The sequence below is a fragment of the Pelobates fuscus genome, chromosome 2 (assembly GCF_036172605.1).
Source record: "Pelobates fuscus isolate aPelFus1 chromosome 2, aPelFus1.pri, whole genome shotgun sequence".
NCBI lineage: Eukaryota > Metazoa > Chordata > Amphibia > Anura > Pelobatidae > Pelobates > Pelobates fuscus.
The window spans coordinates 282,045,979-282,067,919 of record NC_086318.1 but is presented as its reverse complement, the minus strand read 5'-3'; the positions used below and the strand labels follow the sequence as shown (position 1 = coordinate 282,067,919).

Sequence of the window (21,941 nt, the reverse complement as noted above, 5' to 3'; positions counted from 1 at the left end):
CTTTAATATATGTTTGTGTGTGAAAAATGAGAAAAAAAAATTTGAACGCCAATTTTGGCCAGTGTTTGTGACTTGTAATTTTAATGTCTGGGCTACCATACGGTCTCAAGGGCAACGTAACCAATCTGGCGAATTTCAATGTGAAAAAACTGAAATGCATGCCTTAAATTTGCCTCTGTAAGTTTTAAAAACACCATAAAATCTGTACAGGAGGGGTACTTTTATACTCGGGAGACTTCACTGAACACAAATATTAGTGTTTCAAAACAGTAAAATGTATCACAACAATTATATTGTCAGTGTAAGTGCCATTTGTGTGTGAAAAATGCTAAATATTTCACTTTCACTGACGATATCGTTGTAAAACATTTTAATGTTTTGAAACACTAATATTTGTGTTCAGCCAAGTCTCCCGAGTAAAACAGTACCTGCCATGTACAGGTTTTATGGTGTCTTGGAAAGTTACAGGGTTAAATATAGTGGTAGCAAATGAAATTCCCTGGACTTTCTGCCTGGGTTGTCAGGCAGGTCCTGCAAATTGTAAAAAATAAAATGACCTAATTATGTATATATATTTATATATTACATAAATATATACGTAGAATTTTTATATATATATATATATATATATATATATATATATATAGAATATCGGATGTCCCGCACTCAATTTTCCGGTCTTGTACTTGCCTCGGTGCTGCCTCAGCCGTTAATGTAAACAAATAGAAAGGAGTGCACTCGAGAGGACTTCTTTGAAAAAATCAATGTAGTTTATTTTGCAAACGTGCAAACATTCAGAAACGATCAAGTCGACGTTTCAGTCCACGAAGGACTTTTATCAAGACAGTGAATAGCGGGAAAAATAGTGATTTAAATACGGTAGAGCAGAGTTTTGATTGGAGAGTGAACTATACGAAAAAGAGGTTGTGACGTAATCAGTGCTATGTCAGAGGTCAGAGAACGTTATCTCAAACTAGAGAGATTAACCCTGTGGAGTGTGAATAGTGAATGGAAAGTAAACAAATGGATTGCCGAGATGTGGAAATTCCCATACTCGAACATCCTTAAAATACAAGGAAGATCTATAGAGAAAGAAGGATAAGGGTGCCTCCCCAGCATACAGATCTTATAAGAGATCTAAGAAGTAAATATATATAAACCAACATAGTAGATATCAGTAAGGGTAGCAAACCAATCCCATAAAGAGAATTCAAGGACCTAGAGAAATGCAGTCATCAATATCGAGTAACATATATGCAGTATAAAAAAGGCTTGAGTTACATAGTCTGAAACACTAAGAAAAAAGAAACAAAAAAGTTACTGTTATCCTGATAAGGCTATTTGAACCAGCAGTAATTAAACACAACATTATCTTTTCAAAATAAAACAATTCAAAGGATTGATCTCATTTAGTCCCCCTGGAGACAAAGTCCCCAGTGTAAAAATCCAAAAGGCTTCTCTCTGGAGAAGCAATGTGTCTCTATCACCCCCCATCACCGGGGTCGGAACATGTTCAATGCCCATAAATTTCAAGGTTGGTAGTGAATGTCCCATCTCAAGAAAGTGTTTGGCTATAGGAGTAGATGCAGTGCCGCTGGAAAGTGCTATTCTGATAGTTGACCTGTGTCCTCTCATTCGTTCCCTTAAGTCATTAGACTTTTTCCCAATGTACATAAGGCCACAGGGGCATGTGATCCGATAAACGACATGTGTTGTAGTACAGGTAATCCGTTGTCGTATCTTATATTCTTTGCCAGAATGGGGGTGAAAAAAAGATTTTCCGGGTGTCATATTGTTGCAAGCTGTACATTTTAAGCAACGAAAGCAGCCAGGATTCTGTTGTGTGTATTGACCCGGGGTTTGTATATCCGTGTGAACCAAATAGTCCCTTAGGTTCTTATTTCTCCTATAGCTTATCATAGGACTTTGCTGGAATATCACAGGTAATGTTTTGTCTTTTCTGAGTACTTCCCAATTATTCCGTAGCTTTTCAGATATATCCCTAGACTGTGAGTGATAAGTTTGGGGAAAGGTTAGTCTTGTCTGTGTGTTCTTTGCCATGGGTCCATCTGTATATATTTGTAATGCCTTAGAGTATGCCCTTTCCAATATAAATCTTGAGTATCCTCTTTGGGTGAATTTTTCAAACATCTCTTGTACCTGTGAAGCAGCCTTAATGGAGTCCGAATTGTTCCTCAGTACCCTAATAAACTGGGATACCGGGAGAGATTTGATAAGGTTGGGAGGATGATGACTGGTGGCATGTAGTAACGTGTTACGGTCAGTCTTTTTCGTAAACAGAGTGTAGCCCAGTTTGTTGTTTTCAATGAAAATCCGAAGATCCAAAAAGTCCATCTGTTTGTTGTCAATTTGATATGTTAGTCTAACAGGTGAGTCAAGCTGATTGAGTGACTGTAACATGTCAAGTAATGTTTGTTCTTCCCCAGACCAGATAATGAAGATGTCGTCGATATATCTGAAATACTTCAAAATATACTGGCCATATTCTTGTAGGATGTATCGTTGTTCATAAATATGCATATATGCATTTGCATACATAGGTGCCATAGGGGCACCCATAGAAGTCCCCGAGATTTGAATGTAGAATGACTTCTCAAATCTGAAGTAGTTTAGTGTGAGACTCTGAAGTAGTTTAGTGTGAGACATAATTCCAGTAGTTCAAGGATATATTCAATTGGAGGCTCAATTTTCTCTTGATGTTGTGATAGTACTTGTTGCATGGCAAATATTCCCTCTTCGTGGGGAATGATGGTATATAGACTGCTTACATCAATAGCCGCCAAAAAGACCCCTTGTGGAGGGAGTTCAATGGATCTCAAAGTAGTTATAACCTGTGCAGAGTCCTTCACATAAGTCGGTAATGACATTATCAGTTTCTTGAATTTGGTGTCTAACCATTTTCCAATGGGTTCCAAAAGGCCGCCAATTGCAGACACAATTGGTCGGCCTGGTGGGTGCTTCAAGTTTTTATGGACCTTCGGCAGTGTATAAATAATCGGGCACCTCGGGTGGGTTTCAAATAAATACTCAAACTCAGCAGTAGTGAGGAAGCCTGATTCCAAGCCCCTCTGAAGTGTCTGTTGAATGGTCTTACTAAATTCATTCACTGGGTCTACAAGAGTGTACTCATAGACCCTCGTATCCGATAATTGTTTAAGGATTTCTGCCCTATAATCTTCATATTGTAGAATGACTAGTGCACCACCCTTATCCGCTGGCCGTATAATAATTGACATGTCATTAGCCAAACTTTGTAGAGCCTCTCTTTCGCTTTTGGAAATGTTGGATCTGGACTGCCTTTTATTCATCAGTGCTTCTGTTGTATCAGTCCTAAGCATTTGAGAGAAAGTTTTAAGTGTGGTATTAGAAGTAATGGGGTCAAATGAGCTTCGCAACTTGAATCGTTCAATTCCCACCTCTTTGGTTTGTTGTTGCCGATTAGAATTTTTGAAGTAGTCTACTAAACGGAGTTTTCTATTAAACTTAAATTGATCGATTTCCCATTGGAATTTGTGAATTCTGGATGTAGGGACAAAAGAAAGACCTTTCTTCAGTAGCATAATTTCTGTATGAGTGAGAGCTCTGGCCGATAAATTGATAATGGGATCTTCTAACGTCTCCGTGGTGGTCGTCCTCTGTGTCCAGTGCCTCTTCCCTTTCTGCCCCCTCCGAGTGTAGTGTTGATGTTTGGAGGGTGCTCTATGCCGGAGTGACCCCCACCGATCGATTCTCTCACCAGACCAAGACCTGGTTCTAAAAAAGATGAATCACTTTGTTCAGAGTTTTTTGAGTAAGCTCTCTCCCTCTGTAAGCTCCTCTGTTCAGAGTCAGACGCCGATTCGCCTGAGGTAAAATCAATCGTAGAAGCAATCGGTTTTCTGATGCGGGGCTTATAGGTTCTGTATACAGGTCTGCTGTTATCTCCAGATAGCCATCTGTATACTCTGTGTTCAGAATAGTCTGCCTGAACTTTTGCGAGTTTTTCTCTCTTGAACCTAACCAAATCGTTTTTATAACGTTTCAAATCTTCAGTTAATTTCTGAATCAACAAGTCACAATTAGGTGCCGCTATTGTAGTAGAGTGTGATACTTCATAATCAGATATTTTAAATTTAGTAATTTTTAATTCTCGACCTACCTCCTCAATCACAACCAACATTAAGTCTAAGGAACATTTATTTAATATGCCAATCCACTTACGACAGACCTCTGGGTTGTTTCTTCCAATGGTAGGGACATTCTTAATCCGAAAGCCTCTGGGTATTTTTTTCATACGATAATAGTCTGAAAGGTAAGTGGCGTGTAGTTCGAGATCTATTTGTCTTTGTTTCAGCTTTTGTAATTCTCTTACGATGTCCCGTGGTTCAGATGAGACAGGTAGGTCTGAGTCCGATTGGGGCCGAATGTTTGCACGTTTGCAAAATAAACTACATTGATTTTTTCAAAGAAGTCCTCTCGAGTGCACTCCTTTCTATTTGTTTATATATATATATATATATATATATATATATATATATATATATATACCGTATATACTCGAGTATAAGCCGACCGGAATATAAGCCGAGGCCCCTAATTTTACCCCAAAAAACTGGGAAAACTTATTGACTCGAGTATAAGACGAGGGTGGGAAATGCAGCAGCTACTGGTAAATTTCTAAATAAAATTAGATCCTAAAAAAATTAGTTTAATTGAATATTTATTTACAGCGTGTGTATGAGTGCAGCGTGTGTAGGAGTGCAGCGTGTGTAGGAGTGCAGCGTGTGTGTAGGAGTGCAGCGTGTGTGTAGGAGTGCAGCGTGTGTGTAGGAGTGCAGCGTGTGTGTAGGAGTGCAGCGTGTGTGTAGGAGTGCAGCGTGTGTGTAGGAGTGCAGCGTGTGTGTAGGAGTGCAGCGTGTGTGTAGGAGTGCAGCGTGTGTGTAGGAGTGCAGCGTGTGTGTAGGAGTGCAGCGTGTGTGTATGTGTGTATGAGTATGTGTGCAGTGTGTGTGTGTGTGTGTGTGTGTGTTGCAGAGCCTTGGTGGGGAGTGGGCATTTTTTTTTATTTTTTTATTATTTTAATATTTTTTATAATTCATTTTGATTATTTTATTTAATTATTATTTTTTTATTATTTTAATATTTATTTTTTATTATTTTATTGGTAATATTTATTATTTTCTTTTTTTTCGTCCCCCCTCCTGCTTTATACATAGCAGGGAGGGGGGCTCCTTCCCTGGTGGTCTAGTGGCATTGGTAGTTCAGTGGGGAGTAGGAGAGAGCTGACAGGAGCTGCAGGAGAGGTAAGTAACGCTTTCTCACAGCCCCCACAGCCCCAGTCTGTATTATGGCAATGCAAATTGCCATAATACAGACTATTGACTCGAGTATAAGTCGAGTTGGGGTTTTTCAGCACAAAAAATGTGCTGAAAAACTCGGCTTATACTAGAGTATATACGGTAATCTATATCTATCTATAAAATACCTTGTTGGAAGTGCACTCACAGGACTCCATACTGTTGCCAAAAATGTACCATTTATTCAAGCTTCAAAAGTTGATTACATAGTGTCGACGTTTCAGTCCACTAGGGACTTTTTTCAAGACCCTAGTGGACTGAAATGTCGACATCATGTAATCAACTTTTGAAGCTTGAATAAATGGCACATTTTTGGCAACGGTATCGAGTCCTGTGAGTGCACTTCCAACAAGGTAAATATATTTTGAGGTCAGAGTGGCACCTAGGCAATAAACAAGACTGGGAGCAGGAGTGCGGGACCCAGTGTGAATTTTATATATATATATATATATATATATATATATATATATATATATATATATATATATATATATATATATATATATATATATAAAATTATAGAATTTTTTTATTTATATATAGGTATATATGTAGTGGTATATACTTATGTAGATTAAATAGATTTATTTATATGTATATGGATATAGATATATTATTTTGTTCTACGTGTATTTTGATATCAATATATAAATATCAAAATACAGTTAGAACAAAATTGCACATATATATATATATATATACTGTTTTTTTAACCTATTTACATATGTATTTTATATTATATATAAATATATATATATAATTATATATATTTAATCAATATTCTATGTGTATTTTGATACTTATATATATATTATATTATATATATATATATATATATATATATATATATATATATATATATATTAATATTAAAATACGGAAAAATAGAGACTATGTACCGGTGCTAAAACTATATATATTACTAATACCCAATGTATATAACTTTTAAAGAAATAGCTGCTATAACACCTAGATGTAATCTCTTTTTTTACACTAACTCGCATATAGCACAAATACAAAGAAAGGTGTAGCGCTACATACATATGCAAGGTTCTGTTGAGCCAGACCAGAGAATACTTGTCCCAATGATAATTTCAGAGTGAATATATTTTTTCAGGAATACACCTATAGAATAAATCGAAAACCTCCAATAGTGTGATACTGTAATATATTACATATTATTATATAAGTTTATGATAATACACTCACATTCTCCTGAGCTTAACACCAAGCTCAGGGATAAGGATTTGTAGGTCTGTAGAGGCGGCCTTCCCCTTCTTCTGGTTGGGTGGTCTTATGCAGTGTACTCTAGACTCAAATAAAAATGAATATATGGTGCAGTATATTAGGTCACCAATAATCACATATAATATAGTAAGCGATATACTCACAAGGATGGAGCCACTAATTTCGGTTCTGTCACAGCACATTGTGTAGTAGAGGACTACACTCCTATATGCAGGAACCGACAGTCCACAGTAATAGTTGTGAAAACTTTATTTATATATATCTTAAAATTATAGTGGCCAATTAGCTTAAAAACAATATCCCATATTAGGATTATAATATTATTCAATAAAAATAAAAATACTTAATAGCATATATTATGGGCATGAAGGTAATCACTAAAAAGTTCCCAGAACGCATTTTACCGTAATCCCGACGGCTTCCTCAGCTGGGTCCGATATGATAATATCGGCTCTACCTTATTAATAAAATGAGTATTATTGGGTTGGGTAATAACATAAGCGCTACTCTAGAATTAGAGAAATGTCTCAGTTGAATTTGCATGGTAAATCATTTTGATTATTATGTGTAGAAAAAATGTTATACTGCCAATAAAAAATAAAAAAAAATTAAGACTATTTTAAAAAGAGCACATGACTGGAGTTTGATAATATTTTACAAATATACATTAGCAATATATTAAATTGGTGAATTTAGAAAAAAAAATGTGGCACAGGTGGATAAACTGTGCATTTTAATGCTATGTTTTAGCATTAGGTTTTTAGGTAGGAAGGATTTTGTTCAAGGTAAATAGCTATGAATGTAGCAAAAAATGGTGTTCTGCGACACACATATGGATTTCTTGACCTGCTCCATTTGTAATATAAACTTGCTTAAGTAAAAAAAATAAAATTATATATATATATATATATATATATAGATACATACACACACAGTATCTCACAAAAGTGAGTACACCCCTCACATATTTGTAAATATGTTATTATATCTTTTCATGTGACAACACTGAAGAAATTTCACTCTGCTACAATGGAAAATGGCTAATTGGGCACAATTTGAACATTCCCACTTAGGGGTGTACTCACTTTTGTTGCCAATGGTTTAGACATTAATGGCTGTGTGTTGAGGTATTTTGAGGGGACAGCAAATTGACACTGTTATATAGGCTGTACACTTACTACTTTACATTGTAGCTGTCAGGGTACCTGAGGCCTCTACCTCTAAAAGAGGTAGAGACTTAGTAGTTTATCCCTCCAAACGAGCTGTTTCCTTCGTTCCTCGCGGTTCATCCAGTCACTTAAACACCGACCGCGAGGAATCCACGTCCTTTTCTAGCGGGACGCTCAATACGTGACGTCATGACGCTATCACGAGCGACCTGTCACTCAAGTGTCCGATATCCAATCGGTACTTGTCGGAGGCGGGTCTACTATCCGGAGCCAGGGTATTTAAGCTTACTTCTCACTTCAGCTCATTGCCCTGTCGTGGTTCTAGCTTGACTAGTCACTCAGTGCTCTGGTATTCTAGTTTGCTCTATTGGTTTTGACTCGGCTTGTTGTACTACCCTGCTTCTCTGTTATCCCTTGACCCGGCTTGTCTCTCGCTTATCTGTCTTCTCGTTCCCTCGACCTCGGCTTGTCTCTGACTATTCTCTATTACTCTCGGTACGTTAGTCCGGCCATTCTAAGGCCCGGTATACGTACCTTTCCACTCTTTGTACCCTGCGTGTTGGATCCCTGTCCCGATCCTGACAGTAGCAGAGTGTCATTTCATCAGTGTTGTCACATGAAAAGATATAATAAAATATTTACAAACATGTGAGGAGTGTACTCACTTTTGTGAGATACTGTATGTATAACTTGTTCAATTAACTTTAATTATCATTAAAACATACCACATTTTATCAGCTTTGAGCTCATTTTGTTTCTGTTAACCTATAGAAATCTTTATTCACATACTGTCTTGTTTCCCTCAGATAGCTGAGAAATTGAAGCAAGCTCTCAGCCGATTCCCTGTGATGCAATAAGATGTCCAAAACATGATCTGAAAAATAACTTGGAAGTGCCTAATTCCAATTGGTGGATATTGTAAGCCATTTGGACTCTACAACCAGGAGTGAAACCTGGATTTGCACAGCCACATTTACAATGCATCTTGATTATAATTAAGGTGTTGTAAGTTAAAATTAGTTCTCTGTCCCATGATGACAGAATTTTCCAGTGCACTTACTTGTCATGGCTTATGAAGTATATGTTCATTTTGAAATGCAGTTGGTGAATTATGTCATGCCTTACTCCTCCAGCAGTTAAGTGCCTGAATGTAGTGGTGTTCCACAACTGAAGGACAGATCTACAGTAACAAGAGCCTTGTACCACCGTTCAGCTTCTTGTGTTCTCTTGTTAGTAAATGGCTAACTTGCTATTTATTTTGTTAAATCCACATTGTGCTTTGAAATGTTATTTCATATTCACATTAATTCATGAAAACAAAAAGCGTTATATTTGCTAACACTAAATTACATAAATGTGTGCATATATATGCAAATCTTGTGTATATATATATACATACATATATATATATGTGTGTGTGTGTGTGTGTATATATATATATATATATATATAGTGTTGTGTGTGTGTGTATATTGTGTATATACACACACACCATCATATTCCACCATATATTAATTAATAAGATTGTATTGTGCCACATAATTGTTATATCGCCATAAGACATACCTTTATATTTACTCAACTTTGTTGTAAATCATTTATGTGTGTGAACTTCAAATATATTGGAAGAGATACTACAAAGCTAAACATCAACAAGAGAGGTTATAATTAAAACCTTTAGATATGTATCCAAAAGAGTGTATTAGCAGATGGGATGCAAAGATAAAGTTCCATAAGAGGATCAAAAACAGCATTCCATTGGTTTCCATGACAATTGTTCCACTTATAGAACTTTAACTTTGAATTAGTCACAATTCTTAGCACCAGTAGTGCTAAGAATCACAGGAATGTACTCTACATGTGGATTTTGCTGAATAGTGAAATAAGCACTGTTGGCGAAACTGGCAAGATTTGCCCATATTTTAATTTAGAATATCGCTATCATTCTGATTTGGGTTGTATGCTAAACTAATGTCATTTTATATTTACCAGGACAACATACTTTTTTGCCTTCCCTGTTATTTTCTATCATACATTTCGTGAGACACCTATCCATGACAAATACAGTTTAATATGTCCACTGTAGAAACAAAATGTTGTCCTTGTAAACTGTGTTGAATCACTATGGTCTTTAGGGAGGTGTGGGTCTTCTTAGCTGTGGGTCTTCTTAGCTGTGGGTCTTCTTAATAGCTTAGTTTGACCAGAAATTAAATTTTACAAGAATTTCTGCTATTATTCATGATTTAAAAATAATTATCACATAATGAAAACCTGTCATAACCCGAGTCAGTGCAGGTTTTTTATGGATACAAATGCAGAAAGATAAGTCCTGCGCTCACTCACATCACTACTGGGCGTCAGCAAAGACTACAGTACACATCAGCCCCAATATAAAGTAAAAACCAAAGAAAAACAAGTTACCTGCGCTCTCTCCTTAATCCCTATGTATTTTAAAACAAATGGAGGTTTTTTTAGTTACCTCCAAAAATACATAGGGATTAAGGAGAGAGCGCAGGTCACTTGTTTTTCTCAGGTTTTTTTATGGGTTGTACAATTCAAAACAAACTTGCTGCTACCCAAAAGTACTAACTGAAATCCAAAATGCTACCCTCTGAGTCTTCTTTACCACTTTGTTTTCTGAAACCTAAATTACTATAATGTCAGCAGTGTGTTGGCTCTCTCCAAGGGTAAGTAGGCAAATCATTTAAGAAGAGTTTGACAACTTATCTAGGGTTTTTAGTAGAAACTCCTGCCCTTAGTTAAAGCAAACCTTGTAAGAAAGGCAGACCACAGGTAAGTTGTCAAATAGTTCTTAAGCAGAGTGAAGTGTTCCTTTAATGAATACTCACCCACAGTCAAAAGAAAAATCATACAAAGTTAAATCTAATAGGAGTTTGACACATTGAAATGCCTTTTTTCTCAGGTTAATAAAAACTTTTGCCATAAAATATGCATTTTAAAAATGTATGCACCATTCATTTTTGTTCATTTGTGTGTATATTTTTGCTGCACTGGTAAGCAGCAGTCCAGTACACTAATTTAATTTACTCTCATACTCTTTCTGTATAAACTCTGCACAGCAGTTTTTAATAGTTCTGTATGTCAGTGCTGATTTGCAGTTATTTTAACCCCTTAAGGACCAAACTTCTGGAATAAAAGGGAATCATGACATGTCACACACGTCATGTGTCCTTAAGGGGTTAAAGGAACAAACCCGTTTTCCTGGCACTATAGGATTATTAGGTCCCCCCCCCCACCCCCTTCCTCATGGCCCTCCTCCCGCTGGGCTAAAGATGTTAAAACCCCTTCAGTCGCTAACCTTAATCCAGTTCCGGACTCCCTCGGCGCTGGTGACCTCTCTTCCCCCTGCTGACTTAAGCTCCCAAGTGGAGCCGAATGTACATGCACGGCCAGAGCCCCACACGCATTCAAACCGCCCATAGGAAAGCATTACTCAATGCTTTCCTATGGGGATTTGAACTCACGCTGCCTGAGTTCAATGTGATTTTCAAACTGAGAATCGCAGAAGCGCCTTTAGTGGCTCTCAGGGAGACAGCCACTAGAGGCTGGATTAACCCTGCAGTGTAAACATAGCAGTTTCTATGAAACTGCTATGTTTACACTGCAGGGTTAAAACTATGAGGACCTGGCACCCAGATCACTTAATTGAGCTGAAGTAGTCTGTGTGCCTATAGTGGTCCTTTAAGTTATACTTTCCACAGATACCTGCAAATCAGCTATCACTGTGAGTTGCTACTGTGGATTACACCCTGTTCCAAATTATTATGCAAATTATATTTAAGTGTCACAAAGATTAAATTTTTTTTTTTTTCAGTTTAGCTCATGGATTGCATTGTGTCTCAGGGCTCTTTTGATCACTGAAAACAATCTCGGACACCTGTGATAATTAGATTGCTAGGTGAGCCCAATTGAAGTAAAAACTACTAAAGGAGGGTGTTCCAGGTTATTAAGCAGAGCACCATTGTCATTCAATATGGGGAAGAAAAAGGATCTCTCTGCTGCTGAAAAGAGTGAAATAGTTCAATGCCTTGGACGGGGGATGAAAACACTAGATATTTCACAAAAACGTAAGCGTGATCATCGCACTATTAAGAGATTTGTGGCTGATTCAGAGCACAGACGGGTTTGTGCAGATAAAGGCACATTGAGGAAGATTTCTGTCAGATTCATGCATCGGATAATAATAATTTTGGAACAGGGTGTATATAGGTGTTTTCACCAGTCACACTGGTGAAAAGTAAGTAACCACTCTATTAATTAAATCAAGCTGAAAAGTGTAAAACTTTTTAAAAATTTGTAACCCTTTAAACTCTAGCAGTTTCACAACCTAATACAACATCCAACAGATAAGTACATTTGATGGGTGTCAAAGTATTTTTCTCTGTCATCTTGTTCTACATCTGTATACATGGACGCAACCTGTATGACTTCATGGTGCCCTATCTGATGGCAAATATGTTGTATACTTGGAGCATCCCTTTTGATGTAGCCTTCATAAATCTCATTGAAAGTGCTTTATCATACAGAAAGCAAGAACAACAAAAAAAATCTAATCAAAACCTCAGTAAATTTATATTTGAGTGTTTGTGTACAAATTGAGATATGTAGCTCTTTGTTTTATAATCCTAATAAGGATTAACATTGCACTATTTAAAGTTTTGAACCTGCTAAATAGCAGCATTAATAGGGTTAGCTCCTCCCATTTGGCTGTTTAGGACTGGAAATTGAAGCATAAATGAACTTCCCCACCCCTCCGTCTTAGTAACTCACTCCTGAAATGAAATATATGCAAACCAACAAGGTAGGTATCCAAATGCTATTATAGATATGGAAAGAAAATAATGGCATGGATGCAGTGCTAATCCTGAGTGCTGACCACCCACGTGATCTGTAGATAGGCGGGTGTTTGGCACAAGGTCCCACCCCTCAGGTAGATCTCCTCTCATTAGATTCCACCTCCTCGTGAGCGGTGCTGACCAACAGAAGGGGGGGTTCTAATAAGATGGGTAGGATCTAACTGCCGCCCTAACACTCCACCTATCTACAGAGCACTGGGTAGTGGCACACGCCCAGGATTTGCCCTGCAAGTACTGATACATTTTCTCTTATTACTGGCTACTGATGGCAGCATCAAAATAGGGATATAGCCTCGCTAAATTGAATGGGGGGGAATAAAAGGATACAGCACATAAATTATTGCAAAGTAAAAATGTTTTAAAGTTAACTTAGAAACTGCATCAAGCATGTTGTTACCAAACCTTTGGAAGCTTTAATGTCTAAGGCATAATGCTGTATAAACATTTTAAACAATGCCCAAGTTGGTGCATTACAATTTCTCTCAATTGAAATGTGTGCTGCAGATGCCCATGTTATGGTAGAATGGACTTTGAAGAAAGGAGGAACTGGAATCTTTTTGCTACCTCAGTACAATGGCAAGTCTCTTCAATCTGCTGAGAGTGGAAACACCTTTACGATTAGCAGAAGTAAACCACAGCTAATGAGAGGATCCTATCTACAAGAGAGAGGATCCGACCCCACTTAAATTACCTCTAATTTAGATAATTCTAAAGTAAAAATCATTGCCTAATTAGAAATATTTGAGAACCAGAGAATAAAATACATCAAAAGTATTTAATATAGAAGAAAAAATGTGTATTTAAGTAATAAGTAGGAAATTGTATCGAAGGCGTAGATAGGATTCTTCTCTCATTAGTTCTGCTTTATACATTTTCATATAGGGTTAAGCTCTCATTACCTCTTCCACCCACTTTTGAGGGAGTGGGCTAATTGGGATAATCCTATATCTGCAGCTTATATTTTCATATTGATTAGCAGAAATAATTAGGAGCAAATGAGTAGAATTTCTCCAAGAGTGAGTATGTTATACATAGTGGTTTAAACCTTGACCCTGTACAAGGTATGCTATCTCTTTTCTGCAGTATTAGGAGGAGAATGACAAAAGTAGGGTAAAACCACTTCATGGTTCGTTTGGAAAGAGAGAAAATAAAAACAGACTCCAACTCAAAATAATCATATTGATACCGGAGAAACTGACGGAAGCCAAGCACAGAGAGATGGACAAAGGTTTCTTCAGGAAGGAAGAGATTCTTTATTGGATCACCGATCGGGACTCAGAGGGACTAATGTCACCAAAATACAGCAAGTTCTGAGCCCCGGACAATAGTGCAGGCTCCTTATATAGGCACATAACTCCTCCCATATTAAGCTCCACCCGCACATTCTCTTGACCAATCAATACAAATAAGAATTAACTTCCTGCTTGACCGCATGGCTTGTCCAGCACAATGGAGGAGGGGAATACTATATCCTGTATTCTTGCACATGCTCCGTACACTACTGATCGTATCTTGCCTCGTGCAACCAACTGATCGATACGTCAGCATATGCACGTACACATGCCACGTGGTGATCTCGGCCTACTAAATTTATTTTTACCGAGATTCCACCACATTCCCCCCTTTGATGCCTCTTGATATTTCACAATTACTTGAGGCATCACTTAACCTTAGTTTGCATACACCGCAAGTTACCTTGAACCATACCAGACTTATCTTATGATGTGAATCTTAAACACTCATCTTCCTGCATTGGTTCTTCCTGATCTAGAGCCTTATATTTATAAATTGCCATTATCTGTGCAGCAGCCTTCCTCTCTGCTATATTTTCTATCAGGCTTTGCACAGACCTAACTACTAAGGGTATAAGACACGGCAGGAGTAGACACAACATTAAAATCAGTAGGACTCCACCTACCACTGCCTTAAGCCCTCCAAACCACTCATACCAGCTACCAAACCAACTACTTGGATTATACCCTTTCCATACCTGAGTAGGCATATGCGCTAGTTTAACCATATGGCTAGTAAGCTCAGCTATTGCTTGCCCTTCGTCATCTATTTGAAGACAGCAATTGCTCAGGTTAAACTTCCCACATACACCTCCCTCTACTGCCAAAAGGTAATCCAAGGCTAATCTATTTTGGTAGACTGCTGTCCTCATCCTGGTATTATGCTTCGCTAGAAGATTGAGCGCTTGTACCAAAGGTACCATCTTCTGCCCACGTGGCTGGCCCATAATAATCTATAATACGCTGGGGAGGCCATTCATTATCTTCCCAGGCGCCTATCTCTATGGGTCCCCTTTTCTTCCTATGATTCACATCATACACTTTAACTCCTAAAGTCTCACCTGTTTCAATAGGTAACAAGAAGAAGGATGGTTTGAGCATACCCAACACACATGCCCCTTCCCAGTCCTGTGGCAACTCCGAATAGGCTTTCTTACCACAGATCCAGTACAAATTTGCTGGGGCTCTCCAGGTAGATGTGATAGATAGGTCAGACCACACATCCTTTAAATTGGCGTATCTAGCAAACGGGTTAGATGGTTCTGAGACATTTGAAGCCGACCACCAAGTTGTATTATTTGTATCATCATCATAAGCTTTTTGCCCTAGACAAGTTAATTCTCCTACAGAAGTATTATACATTATTCCTTTCCTTGCTATGCAAACATAACCTATGATGGAGGTCTTTAATCTCCACTCAGATTTACCTCTAACACTCATATGATAATCGGCTTGTGTAGATATTAATTGGTCAACTGCCTCAGAACCGGACATTACCTCCTTTGCTTCCCAAGGCCATTGGTCTCCCATGTTAGTACCTCCACACACATAGCAGTTGGTAACATTAAGACTACCGGCAATACTTTCGGCTAAATCAATGAACAGGTTTTTAGCATTATGGGGGATCTTATTATCTATACTCATCTCTTCATAAAAGGAATGGTATACTTGATGAGTTTGGGAGGATACCGTATCAGTCTCTATCCCTATAAACAATACTGTCCCAGGATCTAAACCCGTCCCATATATTTGAAACCCAAATAAATTACCATACTTGTCTAAGAACTTGTCGGGGTTATTTATAAGTATATGGACTGGATTGCATTCCATAGACTTACAATATGGGCTGGTAGGCAACTTAGTCACAATCATGTCCTTGTCTACTGTCTGTCCCCAAGTTGCCCACCCCACACAAGACCAATATGGGCAAAAGTTATAATCTCTATTTGGGCATCTAGGACTCACATTTATTTTTACTACTGGGACAAATATATTTATCGTTAGACCCATACGTCCTCTCCCATCTAAGATCCCCACATACATTCCACGGCTTTCTACCACTTGATATCGCCTTACACGCATCAAATAGCAGAACACCCGAAGAATGTACGGATTCTAATACTGTCTTGTTAATTAGGGTCCCCTGAGGATCTCCATTCCTGAGAGTCAACTAAATTGTACGAGGTTGATACTCCGGACTGAAGCACTTAGGTTCTCCTACTCCTAAATGGCACACACTATATTCTATATTTAGGTATCTACATCTTGATACATCTCCTTTACACTCGTATTGTGAATGCCAAATTAGGGTTTGGGAAATATGGTTACCTGTTCTTGTAGTCTTAATGCATACCTCACAGCTAGGAGTGTCGGTACCTCTACCTTCCTGAATATAAAAATACACATAAATAAACATTATTAAGAACACATCTTTCGTCGTCATCCTCAGTCTTCGTCCGTGCGAAGGCACCTCAGCTTCCAGGATGTAAGGGCTGCAGTGAATGGAGTTCTGCTCGTCTTCACAGGAGTCCCTTCGAGACTTTCCTGGCTTATACACTATACGTCGGTGAGCGGACAGGCTTTATTATGGCCCTCTCACTCACGTACCAAATCTCTGAAACAATAAAATTTTGTAATCCACAAAGTTCCTCGTCACTCCAACTGAGTCGTGCGTTTTAACCGGATCTTGCAGGGATTCTCTGGATCTGCTGTAACTTGCCAAGAATCGACTGCTGCTGGTTTAACCCTGGAGTGATGTATCCACGGAGTCACTTCGGCTACTTTTATCGCTGTAGGGGTAGACAAAAGAACAACATAAGGACCTCTCCACTTGGGCCCTAACGGTACATTATACCACTCTTTAATCCACACTTGGTCTCCTGGGTGGTAACTATGAACTGGGGGATAAATATTCACAGGTAATCTATCTTGTACACATTTCTGTACCTCCTCCATAGTCTTACCCAACTCTACAACCTGCTGCCGGGTAATTCCTTCTCCCAACTGACTCAAATCCCCCCTTAAGTTACCAAGTACGGGAGGTGGTCGCCCATACATAATTTCAAAAGGAGAGAGGCCCATCCTTCTAGTAGGTGTACTGCGGATTCGCAATAGAGCTATGGGTAAGAGAACGTTCCACTTAAGTTGGGTTTCCTGACACATTTTAGCCAACTGATTCTTAATAGTTCTATTCATTCTCTCTACCTTACCAGAACTCTGGGGTCTATATGCTGTATGAAGCCTCCACTTTATACCAAGCATATGAGTCAGTTGTTGTAGGCACTGATGAACAAAAGCTGGACCATTGTCCGATCCTATAGAGCAGGGTAGTCCATATCGGGGTATTATTTCTCGTAGCAGGAATCTCACAACTTCTCCTGCTTTCTCTGTACGAGTAGGACATGCTTCTACCCAGCCTGAATAGGTGCACACAATTACCAGCAGGTAACGATGTCCACCCGATTTAGGCATCACTGTATAGTCAATTTGTAAATCGGACATGGGGAGTCCCCCCATAAACTGGACTCCTGGTGGCTTTTCTGGTCCTTGCCTTGCATTATTTTTAGCACACGTTACACATCTTCGTACAATGGCCTGAGTCAAGTTGGACAATCTTGGTATGTAGAAATGTTTTCTGAGAGATTCTTCTGTGCTGTCTCTCCCAGAATGTGTCCCGTTGTGATAGTTTTGGACAATTTCTACCGCTAGTGATGCTGGAATGACTATTCTTCCATCTTCTAACTGATACCACTTGTTCTCCAAATACTTTCCAGGTTCAGTCTTTAACCACTCCTCTTCTTGAGCTGTATAAACTGGAGTCCATTGAGACAGTGGAGTTGGTATAAGAGCAGCTATATGCCCCACATATTCCTGTCTTCCCGATTCAGCGGCACGCTTAGCTGTACTGTCTGCCATCCGATTTCCTTTGGTTACATCACCATCTCCTCTCAGATGCGCTCGACAATGTATGATACCGACTTCTTTCGGCTCCCACACTGCTTCCAATAGTTGTAGGATTTCAGCTGCATATTTGATTTCTTTGCCTTCTGAATTCAATAGTCCTCTTTCTTTATACAAAGCTCCGTGGGCATGAGTGGTTAAAAACGCATACTTGGAGTCCGTGTAGATGTTCACTCTTAAACCTTCAGCCAATTGTAACGCTCGTGTCAGTGCTATCAATTCTGCCTTTTGTGCTGATGTTCCTTTCGCCAGTGGCCGAGCTTCTATCACCTTGTCTATTGTTGTTACTGCATATCCTGCATAGCGGATCCCTTCTTTCACATAACTACTGCCGTCAGTGTAATATTGAACATCGGGGTTCTGGATGGGAAAATCACGAAGATCTGGTCTACTTGAAAATACTTCATCCATTACTTCCAAACAATCATGTTGACTTTCAGTAGGTTGTGGCAAAAGGGTAGCTGGATTTAAGGTGTTTACAGTCTCTAAATGCACTCTTGGGTTTTCACACAACATTGCTTGATACTTGGTCATACGGCTATTACTAAACCAATGATTTCCTTTGTAATCCAACAACGTCTGTACTGCATGTGGGACTCGTACATAAAGTTCTTGACCCAGAGTGAGTTTATCGGCTTCAGCTACTAGCAGGGCGGCTGCAGCTACGGCTCTTAGACAAGGTGGAAGTCCGCTGGCCACTGCATCCAGTTGCTTAGACATGTAGGCAACAGGTCTTTGCCATGATCCCAAGTACTGTGTCAATACTCCCACAGCCATTCTTCTTTGCTCATGTACATACAGGTAGAATGGTCGTGTGTGATCAGGTAGACCTAATGCTGGGGCACTCATCAAAGCCTTCTTCACATCTTCAAATGCCGTTTGCTGTTCTTGAGTCCATAAGAAGGGGTCGTGCTCTGTACCTTTGATAGCTGCATACAGAGGTTTTGCCAGTATCGCATAGCTGGGAATCCATATCCTACAGAAGCCTGCTGCCCCCAAGAATTCTCGCACTTGTCTTCTATTCTTGGGTATCGGTATTTGGCACACAGCTTCTTTTCTCTCTGGCCCCATAATTCTTTGACCTTCAGAGATATGGAATCCCAGATATTTGACAGTTGGCAAACACAACTGAGCCTTCTTTCTAGACACCTTGTATCCTGCCTTCCAGAGAATGTGTAGTAGATCGTGCGTTGCTTGCTGACATATTTCCTTTGTAACTGCTGCTATCAACAAGTCATCTACATACTGTAACAATACACACTCTCCTGGGATGGACTCGAAATCCAGTAGATCTTGACTTAGAGCTGAACCAAATAGGGTAGGTGAATTTTTAAACCCTTGGGGCAGTCTTGTCCAGGTCATTTGGCGTTTTGAGCCCGTTACAGCATTTTCCCATTGGAAAGCGAAGATACATTGACTTTCTGCGGCAATTCGGAGGCAAAAGAAGGCATCTTTGAGGTCTAAGACTGTAAAGTAAGTAGCCCCGCCCGGAATTAAAGCAAGCAGGTTATATGGATTGGGTACAACTGGATGTATACTAACAACCGCATCATTGACTGCTCTCAAGTCCTGCACAGGTCGATACTCATCTGTACCGGGCTTTTGAACAGGCAGCAATGGGGTGTTCCAGGGGGAAGTACAGAATTTTAGGATACCATACCGTATGAACTTATCCAGATAAGATTGGATGTTCTTCTTAGCCTTCTGCGGGATGTGATATTGTCTTAGGCTCACTGGATAAACCCCAAGTTTTAGTTCGATTTTAATAGGTGGAATATTGCGGGCCAGTCCTGGTGGGTTGTTCTCTGCCCAAACTCCTGGTATGTTGAATAAGGACTCATCACTCCTAGGGTTTTGGCTAGTCAACGCTGTATAAAGTCGCCACTCTTCTTCCTTTGGTACGGATAGTGTCATAATATCTGAAGGTCCATTAAACTTTAAGGATGTTGTTCCATTTGGTAGGAACGTAATCTGCGCTTGTAACTTAGATAGCATATCACGTCCCAGCAATTGGACTGGACATTCAGGCATATAAAGGAATTGATGTTTTACTACGTGGCCTCCCAATGTACAGAGTCGACTTTTAAGAACCGGTTTTTCAGCACTTCTTCCAGTTGCTCCTATTACAGTAATAGTCCTTCCAGATGGAGGAGCAACTAGATTAGTCACCACTGAATGTTCAGCACCAGTGTCGATCATGAACGCACTCCTTTTTCCCCCTATTGATACATCGACCATAGGCTCCGCTCGACCAAGGGGGATGGAGCCCGGTCGGTATCAATAGTCCTCCATGACCGTGTCAGCCAATCCTACAAAGTCCCTACCTTCTCTATCGCGGGACCTTTGCGCTGCTGGAAAATACCTATCTTCCCTAACACTTCCTCTGTTCCCATTACTCCCTCTATTACCATTGCTCCCTCCGGGGCCTCCTCTACCTCTCGCTCTGCCTCTAAAGTTTCCATAACCTGTCCTAGGTCTGTCTCTCTCATACTATTTTCTTCGCGGACACTCATTTCTCCAATGCCCTTCTTCCCTACAGTATGCGCACTGATTTCTACTTAGAGGTTCCTCATTCCACTTACTATCGCCTCTATCTGGGCCCCGTCTATCTACGCCTGCGATCGCTACCGCTAACATATCTGCCTTTCTACGCATCTTGCGCTCTTCCTCTTTCTTTCTTACTTTCTGTTTCCCTATTCATGTATACTTTATTCGCTACCTCCATTAGTTGGGTGATAGACATACCTGCAAACCCTTCTAACTTGCTTGCGCTTAATATCTCCGTAAGCTTGGCTGACAAAGGCGGAGTTCACCATTCGGGAATTATCTGCGTCTTCCGGATTAAAGGGGGTATACAAGCGGTATGCCTCCAATAATCGGTCATAAAAGACACTGGGCGCTTCATCACTTTTCTGAATCACCTCAACTGTCTTCGACATATTAATGGCTTTCTTTCCTCCGGCTTTCATGCCAGCAATTATAGCGTCTCTATAGGCTCTGAGTTGAACCATATCAGCACCATTTACATTCCAGTCGGGATCGGTGTTAGGATAATGTGTTGCGGCCCATGCTGCTGGATTGGCTTGATTCAAAGCACGGGCTCTATCCTCTAGCGCTTTAATGGCCGCTTGATTAATCCTTGTCCTTTCCTCATTATTAAACAAAGTCATTAATAACTGCTGGCAATCAGCCCATGTCGGATTATGTGTCTGAACTATCGAGGTGAACAGATCGGTCATAGCTTGTGGTTTCTCAGTGTACGAGGAATTGTGGGCCTTCCAATTTAAGAGATCGGTAGTCGTGAACGGGACATATACGAAGACTGGGTCAGCATGTGCCATTTGACCTGCGGCATCGATATAGGCTGACCCGGGATTCAGACGAAGAGGCATCTGATAATGTTTTAATTGTTGGGTACCGGTCAGTTGTCGGGTTAGTATGGGGCTACGTAGAGGGGCGTCAGTTAGAGGTTCCGGTCGGGGGGTAATAAAGCATGAGGATGTGGGAGCTTGGTTTTGGGAAAAGTTAGTAAATAGAACACTTCGAGCCGAGCTAGAAGAAGCTTGACCGGAAGTCTGAAGTGGCGCCAAATCAGGATATTCAGATCTAATGGGGCTTGGTTCTGGTTCCGGAAGGGGAGATTTAGTACGAGAGGCGGTGGATTCTGTACTGGAGGAGGAAGCGGAAGTGGATGGGGGCAATGGGGGAAGGGGTGCAGGACTTCCTGCATTCGCGTCACTTCCTCTTAAAGGAAAGTAAGGGGGCGGCAAAGGGATCTCGGACTCAGGGGGCGTGTCCAAAATGGGCCTAACACCAGTCCTAGTGGACAAACAAGTCCTAGCCACCATGAGGCGACATTGCTCCTCGTGGCATGTCTGAATCCATTTTGGCGAGTCATTTACGGCCTGTCTCCAACAATCAATATAAGGAAACTGCCCGTAAAGTTCAGGCCTACCCGATACAGCCACGTGTAAGCGCTGTACCAGAGTTGGATCCAAACTACCACGTGGCGGCCATGCCGCAACCAAAGTAGGCCAC

The 21,941-nt window shown here is 39.9% G+C and overlaps 1 protein-coding gene across 2 annotated transcripts in view; it reads left to right on the top strand.

Moving 5' to 3' along the window:
- Positions 1-9,868, top strand: part of SNX9 (sorting nexin 9) — a 456,733-nt gene extending 446,865 nt beyond the window's left edge. For both annotated transcript variants that reach the window (XM_063443408.1, XM_063443407.1), the window contains 2 exons: positions 8,581-9,185; positions 9,228-9,868. In XM_063443408.1, the coding sequence (XP_063299478.1) occupies positions 8,581-8,631 (51 nt within the window). In that variant the 3' untranslated portion in view covers positions 8,632-9,185; positions 9,228-9,868. The remainder of the gene's footprint in view (positions 1-8,580; positions 9,186-9,227) is intronic.
- The last annotated feature ends 12,073 nt before the right edge of the window (positions 9,869-21,941 follow it).